At 43.8% G+C, this 14,668-nt stretch overlaps 1 protein-coding gene across 2 annotated transcripts; it reads right to left on the bottom strand.

Annotated features, from left to right (window-relative positions):
• Nucleotides 1–4,334: 4,334 nt before the first annotated feature.
• On the bottom strand, nt 4,335–7,767 carry LOC100842423 (adenine nucleotide transporter BT1, chloroplastic/mitochondrial). Of its 2 annotated transcripts, XM_014897619.2 has the most exons (4): nt 7,598–7,767; nt 6,661–7,349; nt 5,298–5,459; nt 4,749–5,216 (listed from the first exon to the last, which is right to left on the bottom strand). In XM_014897619.2, exons 2-4 carry the CDS (start codon nt 7,285–7,287, stop codon nt 4,749–4,751), a joined length of 1,257 nt encoding a protein of 418 aa, XP_014753105.1. In that variant the 5' UTR covers nt 7,288–7,349; nt 7,598–7,767. The 2 variants fall into 2 exon arrangements, with proteins under 2 accessions (XP_003563669.1, XP_014753105.1); XM_003563621.4 differs by lacking the exon at nt 7,598–7,767 and having other exon boundaries at nt 4,335–5,216; nt 6,661–7,287.
• Nucleotides 7,768–14,668: the final 6,901 nt, after the last annotated feature.

Raw genomic sequence — 14,668 nt, 5'->3', positions numbered from 1 at the left:
CTAGAATTTAGCACAGCGTTTCATCCACAGACGGATGGACAAACCGAAAGGGTGAACCAAATTCTTGAACATATGTTGAGAGCTTGCACTCTAGATTATGGCTCTAGTTGGGATGAGAACTTACCGTACGCAGAATTCTCGTACAACAATAGTTTTCAATCGAGCATTGGAATGGCACCATTTGAAGCTTTGTATGGCAAGAAATGCAGGACACCTCTATTATGGGATGGTGTGGGAGACCGAAGTTTATTTGGCCCCGACATGGTAAAAAATGCCGAAGAGAAAGTCAGACTAATTCGAGACAGACTAAAGATAGCTCAATCCAGGCAGAAGAGCTATGCAGACTCCAAGCGTAGAGAGGTCACCTATGAGATCGGTGACAAAGCGTACCTCAGAGCTTTGCCGATACGTGGAGTTAAGAGGTTCAGAATTAAAGGTAAATTGGCACCGCGTTTCATTGGACCCTACAAAATTTTGGCACGCCAAGGGGAAGTGGCTTACAAGTTGGAATTACCGGAAGTGTTGACAAGCATCCACAATGTGTTCCATGTGTCGCAACTGAAGAAAGGCCACCCGGAATTAGCTGATACACCGTTGAGAGATACAGTCCCACTTGAGAAAGTCGAGCTGCAAAGCGACCTTACTTATGAAGAGAAACCGATCAGGATCTTGGATACCGCAGAGAGGCATACTCGCACCAAGACGATCAAATTCTGCAAGGTACAATGGAATCACCACACCGAAGAGGAAGCTACATGGGAACGTGAACAGGATCTTCGAGAAGACCACCCACACCTTTTTGCTAGCCATCAAGAACCTCGGGGGCGAGATTCATCTTAAGGGTGTTAGGTCTGTAACATCCCAAATTTTCAAGGGCGGCGAGGCCCAAAACTCTCAGTTTGAGATCTCTGCAAAGGTGGAATTCATCCGGTGAGAGCGGCCGGAGCTCCAGGGAGATGTCCAGGTTACGGATTATGTTCAGGGCCAACTCTAATTGAAGCGCAATGTCACCTATACGTTTAGCAGACCAGGATCGGGTGTCACGGGCCAGCCGCCGAAGTCTGTCACTCAAGGCGATCGAGGGGTGATTAGAACGAACCGGCTTGTTCCAGGAGGTGGTCACCATGTCCCAAAACCCCGCAACAAGCGTCCAGTGGTTTTCAAAACGAAATCGGCGGCATTTGACGGGCAGGTCCGACGGGCAGAGGAGCAGTGGACAGTGATCAGACATGGACGAAGCAAGCGGAATGAGCTGATAATTCGGAAAGGAATCGGTCCGGCTGATATTAGCAAGCGCACGATCGAGGCGCACCAGGGTCGGCGGGGATTGTTCATTAGACCAGGTGAACCTGCGGTCCAAAAGGGGAATGTCAATGAGCTCAGAAGAATTCACCACCTCACGGAAGGCGCGCATAAGGCGCCGGTTGATCGAGGAGTTGTTCTTGTCAGCCACCGAAAGGATGACATTAAAATCGCCCAGGATCAGCCACTTAGTGTCATCAAAAGGTCTAAGGCCTCTGATTTCATCAAAGAAATCAGGCTTGAGCTCATCATCACACGGCCCATAAACAGAGGTGAGTAACTAGGAGGAATCAGACTCGCGAATGCGAATGGTAAGGGAGAAATTAAGGGTAACAACATCAGCAGAGTCAACCGTGATCCTAGAGGGGTCCCAAAGAATCATTAATCCACCGCGGGTGCCAACAGCTTCCTTGCACACCTAGCCATGCAACACCCTCCAGAGATTTCTCTCGCAATAAAATTATCTACCTGCGAGAGTTTTGTTTCCTGTAAGCAAAGAATAGACAGCCTGCAGAAGCTACAAGACGGCAGAGCACCCTCCTTCTGGCCGGAGCATTAAGGCCACGAACATTCCAACAGAGGATCTTCAGGTTGTCAATCATTATGCACCCAGATGAACACCCCACGTAGCTCCTAGAACCAGAACCAGAACAGCTCAGGATTAACAGCCAGTAACCCCTGTCCCCAAGACATTCTAAAACAAACCACAGACAAATCAGCAACTAAACGCTTCAACAACAGCAACCGAACAGGTTCAGCAATACAAATACTAGTCCCCATAGGGGGGCGAATGCTACAGTTCAGGAACGAGACATGAAACAGAACTAAAACCCTTAAGGGTACAGACAGCCTGCAGCCAACAGTGGCAGCCAACCCACACCGAGATTGTGACTAATCATGACACTAACAGACGACCGATACAAGCAGTGATCCATCAGACCACGGCCACCTCCTTGCCCAGGGCATCAAGGTCAGCAGCAGTGAAGCCCAGCGCAGACAAATCAATCTTGGCCTTATCTTTGACACCAGCAAGAATGCGCATAGCTTCAATCACCTTGACCGTGAGAGGCTGACTGTATATCTGCAGGTAGGCCTTCATCTTGGCAGCAGCAACCTTGTCAGTGTCAGGCTCGTCAATGGAGGAGACAGCCTCACCAAAAGCCTCCATGAGCTTGACCTCCGCACGTTTGGCAGTGGGGATCTTGCATGTCTTGTTCTTCGCACAGAGCCGACCACTTCGACGAGCAGAAGTAGGGGGCGGCGGAATGACCGGCGCCTTCAGCAGGGATTCAGGGCACTCCAGAGTGACCTGCGAGATGAGGTCAGCAGGCGAAGCCGCACTGTGATCAGCCTGGGCTGGCCTGAGCATAAGCTCATTCTGCTCCGGCATGGGCAGGTGTAAATCAGGCAGCGCAACAGAGGAGGGAACCAACTCAGCACAAGACAGAGCAGGAGCAGAAAACATAGGCGAAGGAGGCACATAGGATCTATCTGGTCAGAGGCCGGGGGTATTCCTCCTTTTCGAAAAAAAAAAGGATCTATCTGGTCACGCACTGGGTAATCAGCAGCAGGGGTCCCGTGCACCGTTGCTAGGGCCAGCACCACCGCCCCGATCGTTGTGGCGCCTGCCGAACCAGCCTCTCCAGTTGCGGCCGTGCCGTAGATTTGACCGCAACACACATTGGTTGTTTTCAGTGTCATGTTTGGTAACAGGACTTCCATTATGTAAGGTTTTTTGTTTGTTTACCCCAGCTCACTGGTGTCTGGTTGTTGTGATTCATGATAGGTCAGTAACGGAGCATACAATTCCTAATTCTAGTGACAACTAACTACATTTGGACAGAGCTGTACCATGTACATGTCATGCTAGTGGAATCTTCTGAACCAATGGTTTCCTTAATTGCACATTTGAGATGACAGATTGTTATATATTTAGTCACTTTCATTTCATTCAAATGCATCTGCAAATTGTCATAGTTAATTTCTTACAAGTCTGTTTGTTGTTTTGTTGCTGTTGATTTGTCTTGCCAATCTGAATTCTTGGAAATTTATGTGCTCAAAGTTACATTCATTCATGTAATAATATCATAAAAGTGATTATTGATTCAGCTATTTATCTGCTCCAGATTGATGTTAAAGCCTGTTAGTTAGTGGCACAGTTATGCATCTCCTTCATTCCACTTCCCTGCTCATTCATTCTCTGCGATTATGCCTTTTAACTGATGAATCTTTCAGCCATTGCCACTGTAGTGGCTGCTGCCGAAATTCTGAAAATAATGGCCTCGCTATTGAAAAGAGTAAGATTCCTAATTTCCTATTGTCCTGTTTGTGGGGACATCTTTGCCGTTTTTTTATCTGTTACTCAATCAAAATATATTGCAGAGATCATGACATCTACTGATGATGTCAATGATGAATCAAGGAGCCGCCCGATGCAGAAGGCCAAGGTTAGATATATTTTTTCAAGAAATGATATTGTCCTTTTTGGGCAACCACCAGGAGCCTTAATTAACATTTGTTAGAGTGAAATGACGTTTTGCAGCTGATATTTTTAAGCGAGACATGATCCATCGTTTTTGGGATCTAGGACTTTCTAGATTGGATGGGATGGCGTGGAGGCCTGCTTTTGTTCGATGAGAGTTTTTTCTTTTCTGACAAAACTGGCTCTTTTCTGGAGACCTCTTTGTATATATGGCACTATTTCGGACTATTTTCACTTTTGGACCGTTGTCTCAACACCAGTGAGACTGAAGCCGCGGTTATGATATTCGGCACCACATATTCAGCGCCAAGAAGTTTGGTGTCGACAACAGGGGTCAGTTTTTTTTATGTTGTCTACAAAGGGCCAGATATGTATTTAGTCTCACGAGATGGCCAGATTTGTCAAAGAAAAACATATGCGGAGTACGACTGTATCTCTGAACTTGTGATCAGGCCAAAACGCACGAGCTGTACAAAATCGGCATTCAACTATGGCAGTCGGTGCTAATTGTCATATGCAAAGATCACATAGATTGCAACTGCTTCAAGATTCATAACCCGAATACCATGATTTGAGAACCTCGAAAATCCAGGTCCACATGATTACATCATCGGAAATCGTCACAGGTAAATCATCAAACAGCAATTGGCAGGATATCCTGGATAATCCACACACAAAAAAAAAGATTCGACCATGCACCATGTTGAGATTGCAAGATCTGGTAGCAACAGGGAGAAAGGTTAGCAGAGAAGCAAAGTGGCATGACAAAACTGCTTCCGCTAGCCAGAATGCTGTTTATAGATTTCAACTCGGAACACACAAACTACTCGAAGCCAAAACTTCATCTAACAGATATATCAAAATCCTGGGACCTAAATTTCTGACGAGTTGATCATCCAGTTTTCTTTTCTTGAAAGATACGACTTGATCCTCCTGCCTCTTCTACAAGGGCACATGCTTCACTCTACTCCTCAGCTTCAACCAGTATCTTCTTGCAGGCCTCATAGCACATGAATGAGATCCCCGCCGCAGGCATCAGCTTGATGCAGCTTGGTCCAAGCCCCTTGTAAAGACCGCCAATCCCGTCCTTCTCCATTATGCAGTAAAGAGCATGGAATACGTTCTTGTAGACCTGCCTCCCGCCAACTGCTCCAGCTTGCATTTGCTTGCGAGCTACCTCAAGGGGGAAGGTGGCGGTGCTCGAGATGGCACCCGCAGCCGAACCGATCAAGAGAGTTGCAATGTTACTGATTTCCTCCTGCTTGAATGTCTTTTTGTAGAGCTTCCTTAGGGTGTCGTAGGCATAGTAATTGGTCGCGGCATATGGCACCACTCCTATCAGACTTGGTGTCAGACCACGGTAAAGCTCTGAGGGGCCTTCCTCTCGTACAATCTTGATGAAACAATGGAGGAAGTTGTCATAGACATCTTTCTGCAGAAACAGGTAGATGTGAGGTGAGGTACAGAAAGAAACATCACTTCTGCTCATTGTTGACAAAGAGTTTCTATTCACCTCTATGGTCAAACGGGTCTTGATCAATTCCAAAGGATATGTGCACAATGTTGAGCTGACTCCTGCAAGTGCTCCAGCCACAAGTGATGGAGGGAAGGGAGTCTTGGGGGACTCGTCAGCCTTTGGAGTCAAGAATTTCTTGGCTGTATCAAAAGCAAATAGCTGCACTTGGATGGAAATAGATCAATTAAATTGAGATATTACTATGTCTGTAGAGGTAGATCACAGTGTGTTTGATCAGTTATTGCAAATCTTAGGTCCTTCTAACATACTAAAGTTCATAAGCAGAAAAAAATACTGGGCATGGAATTTTACAACCAATTTCAGGATAACACCTATCTTTGCAGTCTCATAAATCATAATAATACCCACATGGCATAATTCTTTAGCAGTACAAGGCTATATGAATGATATTGATCAGAAAAGCAGAGCACCTACTTCACAAGTTTATTTTAAAGCCTCTCAATAGCTGGCAAGACAAAGTATCTATGGTAAAATCACACACATGTTTTGTTTTCTAGAGTGGAGCCGGCACTTGTGAATAGAGAGAGTGTGTTTGAACAAAATGTCACAAGACAAAATAAAAGAAATGAAACGGTTGCAGTTCGAGTAATAATTCATATTAGGGAGCAAAAGTGTGAAAAAGTACCAAAAAAAGGTTGTGGACACAAGCTAACAGTGTAGAGTCAATCCTACGGTTGTGAATAGAGAGAGACCAAGCACCAAATATCAGTATAAGGAAACAGTTCCAGTTCAACTAATAATTCAGATTAGGGAGTAAAACTAAATAAAAGAACTTCTAAACACATACTAAAAGTGTCCAGTTTGACTTTGCTAAATGTCTTGAGACCACCAGATGCTAACAATAGAGGACAGACCCTTTATCATATCAAAGACGAAACTCACTTGTAACCAAATGTATGAAACATTAACACAACAGTTACATGGACTAGAACTCCTTTCAAAGAAGTGCCTGTACAAATTGCATATATGGATATACCTACTTCATTAACAACAAGCCTGGGTGCTACATAAAATTGACCACAAACTGGTGCTGTTACATTATTGTTAAAGCCCCTATTCCACATGAATTTCGCCATATCAGCAAACTAAAAGTTGTTATAGGATATCAGTTATCATAACACATCTTATCCCAAGTGTGCCTCCACAATTAACATCGCATTGAAGTGTGGAAAACTGCACAAGCTGGAAGTAAAGTTGACACCCAGTATAGTCGGTTAATCAGCAATGAACCTCTATAGCGTCAGAAATACAACAAACATCGGCTACATAACATGATACATTTTAGCAACTGGATCTCCAGGGAATTGCAAGGTAACATAAACTGGAAGTAATGACTTACCTCAATCGCCTTGCTTGGAGCAACACGGATAACGTTTACAAAATTTCCACGAAACAGCCCTGTCCACCCCTCTGCCTTCATAATTGACTGGAAGACTTCCGTCATCGAGTCCCCATTGCTTCCAACCATCAGGTGAGTCCTAATTGTCTCAAGTGGCGCCACACAGGTCCTCGAGACAGCCCCTGCAATAGCTCCACTAACCAGCCGCCGCAAATGTGGGTTCCCAATCTTAATTTTCAGCTTTAATCCGCGCTTCTTGGCCTTCTTTCTGGCCTTTCCATCCACCTCCTCCTCAACAGGCTGAGCCAGTGTCCCAACAACCGGAAACCCGACCGCTGAGGAGACATACTTTATGCAGTGATCAGCAAAAGGAATCTTCATTTCCTGCTCCACCGGACTGGTTGACACTGCCGGAGCAGCAGCCGACACTTTAAGACCAACACTAGCAAACAGCCCACCATGAGGGGAGGCAGAGTCATGCAAGCTTAACGAGAAGCTTTTCTCTTCGTGCAAATCCCAAGGGAACCGGAGCTCCGGAAGTGGTGGGATAGACCACCCATTTTTCTTCTCCGAGGCCGGCACACAGCTCTTGCTCTTAGCCGTCATCGCCACCATCGTTGCCGCCATGGGATAGAAATTATTTTTGCCTCAGTCTGCAACGCACAAAGGAGGTGGACGGCTGCACTGCACTGACGGTCACAACAAGGAGCATATTCTTAGCCACCCATCCCAAAAGCTGGACACTAGGAACACAGGCGGAGGACCTAGTAGGGCAAGGTAAGGGGGGCGGCCGCCCTACCTTGATTTTTGCCTCGGATACGAATTGGAGAAAATTAAGGAGATGAAACGGGCAGCTAAAGGAAGGGCGGAATCGGTTCGTGGGGGTGATGGGAGGAGAAACTGTCGGGAGCGAGAGGGAGTCGGAGGGGAGACCAACCGGCGGTGGCGGCGCTCGCGCGAGGAGGAAGACGGACGAGGGGACTGTAGCGGCGCTCGGCAGAAGGACGGGAGGGGTGGCGGCGCTCGCGTGAGGAGAGGAAGACGAGCGAGGGGAGGGGTCTAGGGCGCTCGGCTCGGCAGCGTGATGGGCCACAAGCAGGGGGATAAGGAGGGAGGGGTGCGGTGCGGCACAAAATAGAAAAGAAGAAAAACGTGAATATAGATGGGCTCAAAAACAATGATTTTGAGCCGTTTAAGAAGAAAATTGATTTTGATCGAAAAAAGAGATGGGCTCAAAAGATGGGGGGAGGAGACCGGCCGGTGGTTTTGGAATTCATCTTATTTTAAGAAATAGTTTATCCGTTCGTCTTTAGATTTTGTCTATTTCTTCACTCTTTTAACTATGGCTCTTGAAACGTTTTTTCTCAAACTTCTTTACGACATCAATCTTGATGAAAGTTCAATCAATTTAGCAGCAAGGGGTTGGTCAGCTTAAGGCGATGCAGTAGAAGAGAGCTCTATTCTATTCAGCCTGCACAGGCGAAGGCCGCAAAAAAAAATGAGGAGAGCACCCTGTAAATCGCGCCCCGCCCCCTCCCCTTAAATATGGCCTGCGGCAGAGACGATTTAGGATGCTGAGTAGAAATTGTTCAGCAAATTCACATAATTTTTTTCATGGTTACATGAACCGACAAAATCATTCATGGTATACACATTCTCAGTCCGTGGAGGAGCAAGTAGAGGGAGGGAGGAGTGGTGAGGATCATCTCAGCCTTTGGCTAAAGGAAATCTCGGCGACGGTGCCACGTAGGGAGAAGGGAGTTGAGTGGAGGAGGGGAGAGGGGCAACGCCGTCAGTCTCGTTGGTTTTAGGGGAACTAGACCTCGGTGGCTAGGTTAAGATGAACGGAAGTTGGAGAGGAAGAAGGGTTACAACTGCTACAATTTCAATGATCGGCAGGCGGTTTTTGAGAAAACGACTATTAAGTGGCTATAGGACTTCCCACCTTGCATTTGGGTTGTTCATCTAGGATTCAACGGTCGCGATAAAAAAAATCAGATTTGCACCTAACACTAGTTTTCACATGATACTTTGCATATTTCAAGCAACATTTCAGCTTACATATGGACATGTTTAGCCTGGTGAAATGAGGTCAAGACTCTACCGTTTGTGGGCTTGTGACAATCTTTATATCCATTCTTTGAGTCTTTCTCTCCTTTGTATAGCCTGGATTAATCTCCCGCTATACGAAATTCGAAAACATTCCCGTTATATGAATAATACTGCAAGAAAAAAAGATTGTCGTGAATTTAATAATTTTCCGTACGGCCAGACAAGAAGAGGAGCCTGCCGTGGGTCACCCGTGTTTACGACCGAAGCAAGGGGGATTATTATTGTGCGATGACGCGATAACAAGTTGAGGCAGCTGAGCATGATTAGCGAATTAAGCCCACGTTACCCAACGACGATAGCGTGCCCGTCCACATCCGAATCAGCAGGCCGTGTGGCTAATGAATGATCAAATCGCATTGCTTCAGACACACTCTTCTGGCCTTGCGATAGTTAATTAGTAGGGGGGGTGCACCGTAGGATAATTGGAGCACTTCATTTCGCAATAACCACCGGGTACGACATTGTTCGCCAACAAAAAGGGGACCTATGCTGATTCGTGGCGTAGAGACGGCCGATTCGGACATAGAGACACGTCGTTTTTGTTTAGGAATTGCTAGTCCTCAGCCTGAGAATTGATATTTCTCATTCGATCTGAGATACCTCGCTATATATAAAATATAATAACTCAAGTAGAACAGTACCAACCAATTGGTTTTGTGGCTAGCAGCGGTGTCTTGTGTTGGATTCATGAAATTGTAAGTTCAAGTCCCATGTTCACCATTGTTTTTTCTTTCATTTCTTTTTTCTTCCATTTGTTTTATATCTTCTTTATTATTTCCTTTTCTTATTTATATTTTTTTTTGTTTAGTCTCTTGATTTTTCTTGTTTTCATTATCCCTTTAGAATCGTGCATAAAATTTCATGTCGATTTTTTAGAATCGCGCATAAATTGCAGTGCAAATTTTTAGAATCTGCACAAAATTTTGAATCATGCACAAATTTCACGTGCAATTACAATCGGGGATAAAATTTCACGTGCAACTTTTAGACATGCACAAAAATTCGCGTGCCATTTTTCTAATCACGCACAAATTTTGACGTGCAATTAGAATCACGAATAAAATTTCACGTGCAAATTTTTAGAATCGCGCACAAAATTTCACGTTCAATTTTTAGAATCGCGCACAAAATTTCACGTGCAATTTTTAGAGTCATGCACAAAATTTCACGTGCAATTAGACGCAAAAAATTTCACGTGCAAATTTTAAAATCAGGCATAAAGTTTCACGTGCAATTTTTAAAATCACGCATAAACTTTCACGTGCAGTGTTTAAATTTTGGTAATCTAAAACCTGTTGTTATTAATGAATTCAACAAAAAAACAAAGAAACACAGAAATCCACACACCCCCACACCCATGCACACCCGATTAGGGTTAGAGTCACCTTATAAAGAGTTTTTGATAGTCGTCGTTGTAGGGAGTTGAATTTTCGAGATTAAGAATAGAGACCAGAAAAGTCCCAATGTTTGGGGGAGCATATCGTCGTGTTTGCTTGCTGATCTTGAAGATCTGATGTTATGCCCTGCGGTGGAGTTGATTCGAATCAGTTCCAACATGAGGAATTGGAGGGGTTTGATCTGGATTACTTCAGATTGATTTCGCTCGGTTGCTGATCTGCTTGTTCGTCGATCGCCGTGAAAGATTGGGCATAAAATCCTTTTGGATCACGTTGATCCTTATCAAGTGATGATAACACCAGGATAGTGACCGCACAGGTAGAAACATAAAAAAACTTGATGGAAAAGTTAGAGCTTTATCAGGGGTGAATTCAGTATAAATAACCGTTGGTATCAAGAGATTGGTTGCTGGTTTGTATTTGTTTTGGATGGAGTCAATTTGAGAAAATATCATGGAACCCTTATTTTTGGAGGTTTAGTATTTTCACTTAACCACCACAAAATAGAGTCGCTTTCTCAATGAGATGGAGAACAATTTGGTATGTTAACCAGACAAAGGGCTCGGCTGAATCACTTAAGGCGTCAGCTGTGATCAAAACAACTAGTTGTAGACCGGGTCACCTGAAAACGGAGTTATATTTGCTTGTAGACACCAACGAGTGGGGCCCACCTTTAGATCTGGTGTCAATCTAGTAAATTGCAAAATTATGGGTTTCTTGTGATAGATTAGTCCAAGAGTTGTGGTTAAGTGAAAAACAAAATCCAAATATTGTGGTGTTCTGATACTAAACTTTCAAAAATGAGGGTTTCTTGATATTTGCTTTCAATTTTAATTTGGGTTGTAGGCGTAAGGTTTGAACGAAATCGTCGGTGTCACCCCCACACCAATGAAACACTGTAGCTACACCCCTAAGCTTCATAATTAGCCGGAAAATAGAAGTCACGGACTAAAATTCTAGAGTTAGGTGGAGTATTAGTTTTATCTTTTGGCACCAAAGATAGATGTTATAGAATAAAGCACGAATCCGTGCTAAAAAAGGTTGTGCTCTGAAAATATTAACACTTTGCAAAGATGTAAAAGTAATGTTTAAGCTCCCATCCGTAGCAACGCATAAGAGTATTAGTAAGTACGGAGTAGAATACAAATATACTAATTATACGCGTAGCTACTCCCTATGCGCAGTAACAAAATCAATACTCTCAAACGAGTATTATGATCGTCTAAATGTAAGCTTTGACAAACTACTCCTCCTGATTCTAAATTTTTGACTTAAATTGTTCAAATATGGATGTATCTATTTTAAAAAAACGTTTAGATAGATACATGTAATATTTTGACAGGGAGAACAGATAGTGATCCACATGACACACACCCTCGAACGACCAGACAAGTCATGGTGGCAGGTGGCTATCCCTTCTCACCATATTCCAGTATCAACTGAAAAATAAATAGTGTAAAGTGTGAACTAGAGAGCAAGGCACCCACAACGGCCACACGTGTCCATCGCCCTCCCATCTCGTGGAGGAGGATCTTGAAAGCGTGCCATCTGTCTCTAGAAACAGCGAGCTTCTACCTGATTTCTCTCCTTCCCTTAAAAAAGAAATGATGGCCTAACCTGGCCTGATCAATAGCAATAAAACCTTTTTTCTAGCGGAGAACAAACCGAATAGTTATAGGCTATCCCAATAGAATAGAAGAATAGGCTAGGAATCAAGAAAGAAGTTGATAACCTGCCCTAGTACCCAGAATACAATTGGCCTGACTGCTGGACAAAGATATGCCAGCCCCATCTTTTTCCTGGACAGTGCATAGAGTATCTCACGAGCACTTTCAAGTGACGCTCGTGAGTGGAGTGAGACGAATCGTTCTCCCGGGCCCTCTGCTTTTGTTTGCTCTGCCTGATTGATGCCACGATGACGTCCAGGAATCGTTGGTTTCCTGCTGAGCATGGCGCCGAGACGACTGGGCTCTCTCGTGCGTCCGCCGTGTGGGAGGGACAAAGGGGATTGGGTTCCGATTCGATCATGGCTCAGGCTTGCCGAATAACAGCTCCCGAATAACAGACGACTTTGGGGGAGTTTAACGGATGCACGGTTGTTCTTTTTTTGGGAATTCTTAGCATTAAACACTGCCGTCCACAGTCAACTCGTATGGTTAAATATCCCCGTCTTGAGAAGCTTCGATCATTTCTCCAATTCCTGGTAGTAGGCACGAAAACAATCCCCGCAGAGGATTGAGGAAAAGAGAGAAAATGACACTAGAGTACGTAAGAGACGCATGGTTGATGCCATGGTGCTGGCCATGCGCATTTTGGGCAAAGGATAAAATGCTTCGGGAAACGAAGTTCGAGTCGTGTACTGGCTCAGGCTTGCCAGATCGAATCTCATCGCGAACGTGCCATGGGAAGGAAGGAAGGAAGGAAAGAGACCAAACCTAACACGACGTGTCCCCGTTTACTATGAGGACACCTGGCCGGTTTCCGTGAGATGTTAAATTGAAGCTTACGAAGCATCGCACGTGGATGACCTCTCCCTTTGCTTTTAGCCTGGTCATGGCGCATAGTTACGTAAAATAGTTTATGTTATTATGTAAATAGTGAGAGTAAAATAATTTGTGATAACATATAAATCTCATTAATTGTCTTATAGACTTATTCTATTTTGAAAAATATGATGTCTAGTTACTATCTCTTTTTCTTTTTCTTCATTAATTATCATGACATGTCATCAAAATGCTTAATTGACATCTATGTTTGTATTTAAGTTATTTGTACTGTGACCAGCCTTAACCGATTAGCCACGGACAGGTCTGGCTGAGGACGGAACCCGGCTAGGCAGGGTCGCAACAGAGGTTGTCCCGCGCATCTGGTGACTGGCGAGCCGTGTTTTCTGAGCTGAACGGAGAGTAGAGTGTGGACAGCTCGGCGGCCGTACATATAATCTTTTGAGGCGATACGTACATTTCTAACAGATAGGCTATTGTAATGACGTAAATAATACTCCGTACTAGTGGAGTACGATACAAACAACACGGCGGCCGTACGTTTGTACCATCGTACATGGTCCTAGCTAAGGATTCACAAACACGCGAGTGCACAACAACTCATCGTCACGTGAGTTCAATCTTTGTATGTCCTACCCTTTATAGTGGTAGAGGAGGCAATAGTCTACTCCCATTAGGTCTTAAAATTTTATTCAACGGAGTTTTGGATTTTAGATTTGGTGTGGAAATCATATGTTTAGATTTTTTCAAAAAATAATTCAAAAATAAATAACTTTATTGCGCATCGTAGTATAAATTAATGAATAGGAGTACGGTTAGGTCCTTCGACCTTGTCGGCTACACTCGTTGGCATGTTGCTTTACTGACCGTGGTGATGACAGCTAAGTTGGTGTCGATGTTTGTGTGCGTTGCACTGTCTCGGCGTTGTGTGGCCATTCGATGACATTAGGAGTGCTCCTCTCGCGATGCATGTGTGCTTCGTTGTGACGATGATCGCCGTGTAAGCCATATTTGTGTGCTCTGTCTTTTCTTTTCTTTTTGCGCTTTTGCGCATATGTATCTTCCAACTCTTAATTAATTGAATCGGCGCTGCCGTTTTCGTCAAAGATAATAATATGATGGTTTGCACAATGTATATAAAATCTTGCAATATTTAATTAACTACTTATCCAAAAAAAGGAGTAATTGTGAAATCATAATTGTTGCGCATACGGCACTTAACTTCTATGTCCGATCCCTGTCTAACGATTGATCATGTGGTGTGCAGTAATTTCATCATGCGTATGGAAGACTGGATGGACACCATCGGATGCAAATCGGACAAATAGTGTCGTACGTTCTCTCGTCAAATTTTTATATTTGAAATGGATCATCTTAGATAGAGTAGCAATTAATGTTTGCAAGTCAACATCCAGGGTAAACAATAAATACATATTAATACTCATACGCTGAGTTACCTATACGGGCACTCAGAATGCAGTGTCGTGTACTGTATCTAAAATTGCCGCATAATAAAAAAAGCTAAGGTGGAAGGTTATTTAAAGAGGAGAGAGATTGATACGGTATCTTAATCCAGATACAACAGTTAGCTCTAAACCCAACAAGTCTCTCTAAAAAAAAGTACTCCCTCTGATTCTTAATTCTTGACTCAAATTTGTCCAAATATGGATGAATCTATTCTTAAAAAGCATCTAGATACATGTCATATTTCGACAACAATTTAGGATCGAAGAGAGTAGATGATAGCTTATTTAGATACAATACCAAGATACAAAACATTGCAGGAGTTGTATCTAAATATGTATTTAATGCATACGATGCAACAAATAGTAAGTGTTATCTTAAGCTGGCAATTAATGTCGGTCTGCGTGTCAATACCAATAGATCTGCGACACCCCGTATATGTAGCGAGGACAATGCTTATACGAAGTGATCCATTACCGTTATTTCTAGCTAGGAAATAATGTTCGCATGTCTTTAAAAACACTCAACGTA

This window comes from Brachypodium distachyon, chromosome 1 (genome assembly GCF_000005505.3).
Source record: "Brachypodium distachyon strain Bd21 chromosome 1, Brachypodium_distachyon_v3.0, whole genome shotgun sequence".
Classification (NCBI taxonomy): domain Eukaryota; kingdom Viridiplantae; phylum Streptophyta; class Magnoliopsida; order Poales; family Poaceae; genus Brachypodium; species Brachypodium distachyon.
This window is presented reverse-complemented; position numbering and strand designations above follow the sequence as displayed.

Coding starts and splice junctions, on each gene's coding strand:
- LOC100842423 (XM_014897619.2), bottom strand. CDS start 7,287: ATGGCGGCAACGATGGTGGCGATGACGGCTAAGAGCAAGAGCTGTGTG. Junction 5,460..6,660: donor CTCCAAGCAAGGCGATTGAG/GTAAGTCATTAC, acceptor ATCCAAGTGCAG/CTATTTGCTTTTGATACAGC. Junction 5,217..5,297: donor AGACCCGTTTGACCATAGAG/GTGAATAGAAAC, acceptor CTGTTTCTGCAG/AAAGATGTCTATGACAACTT.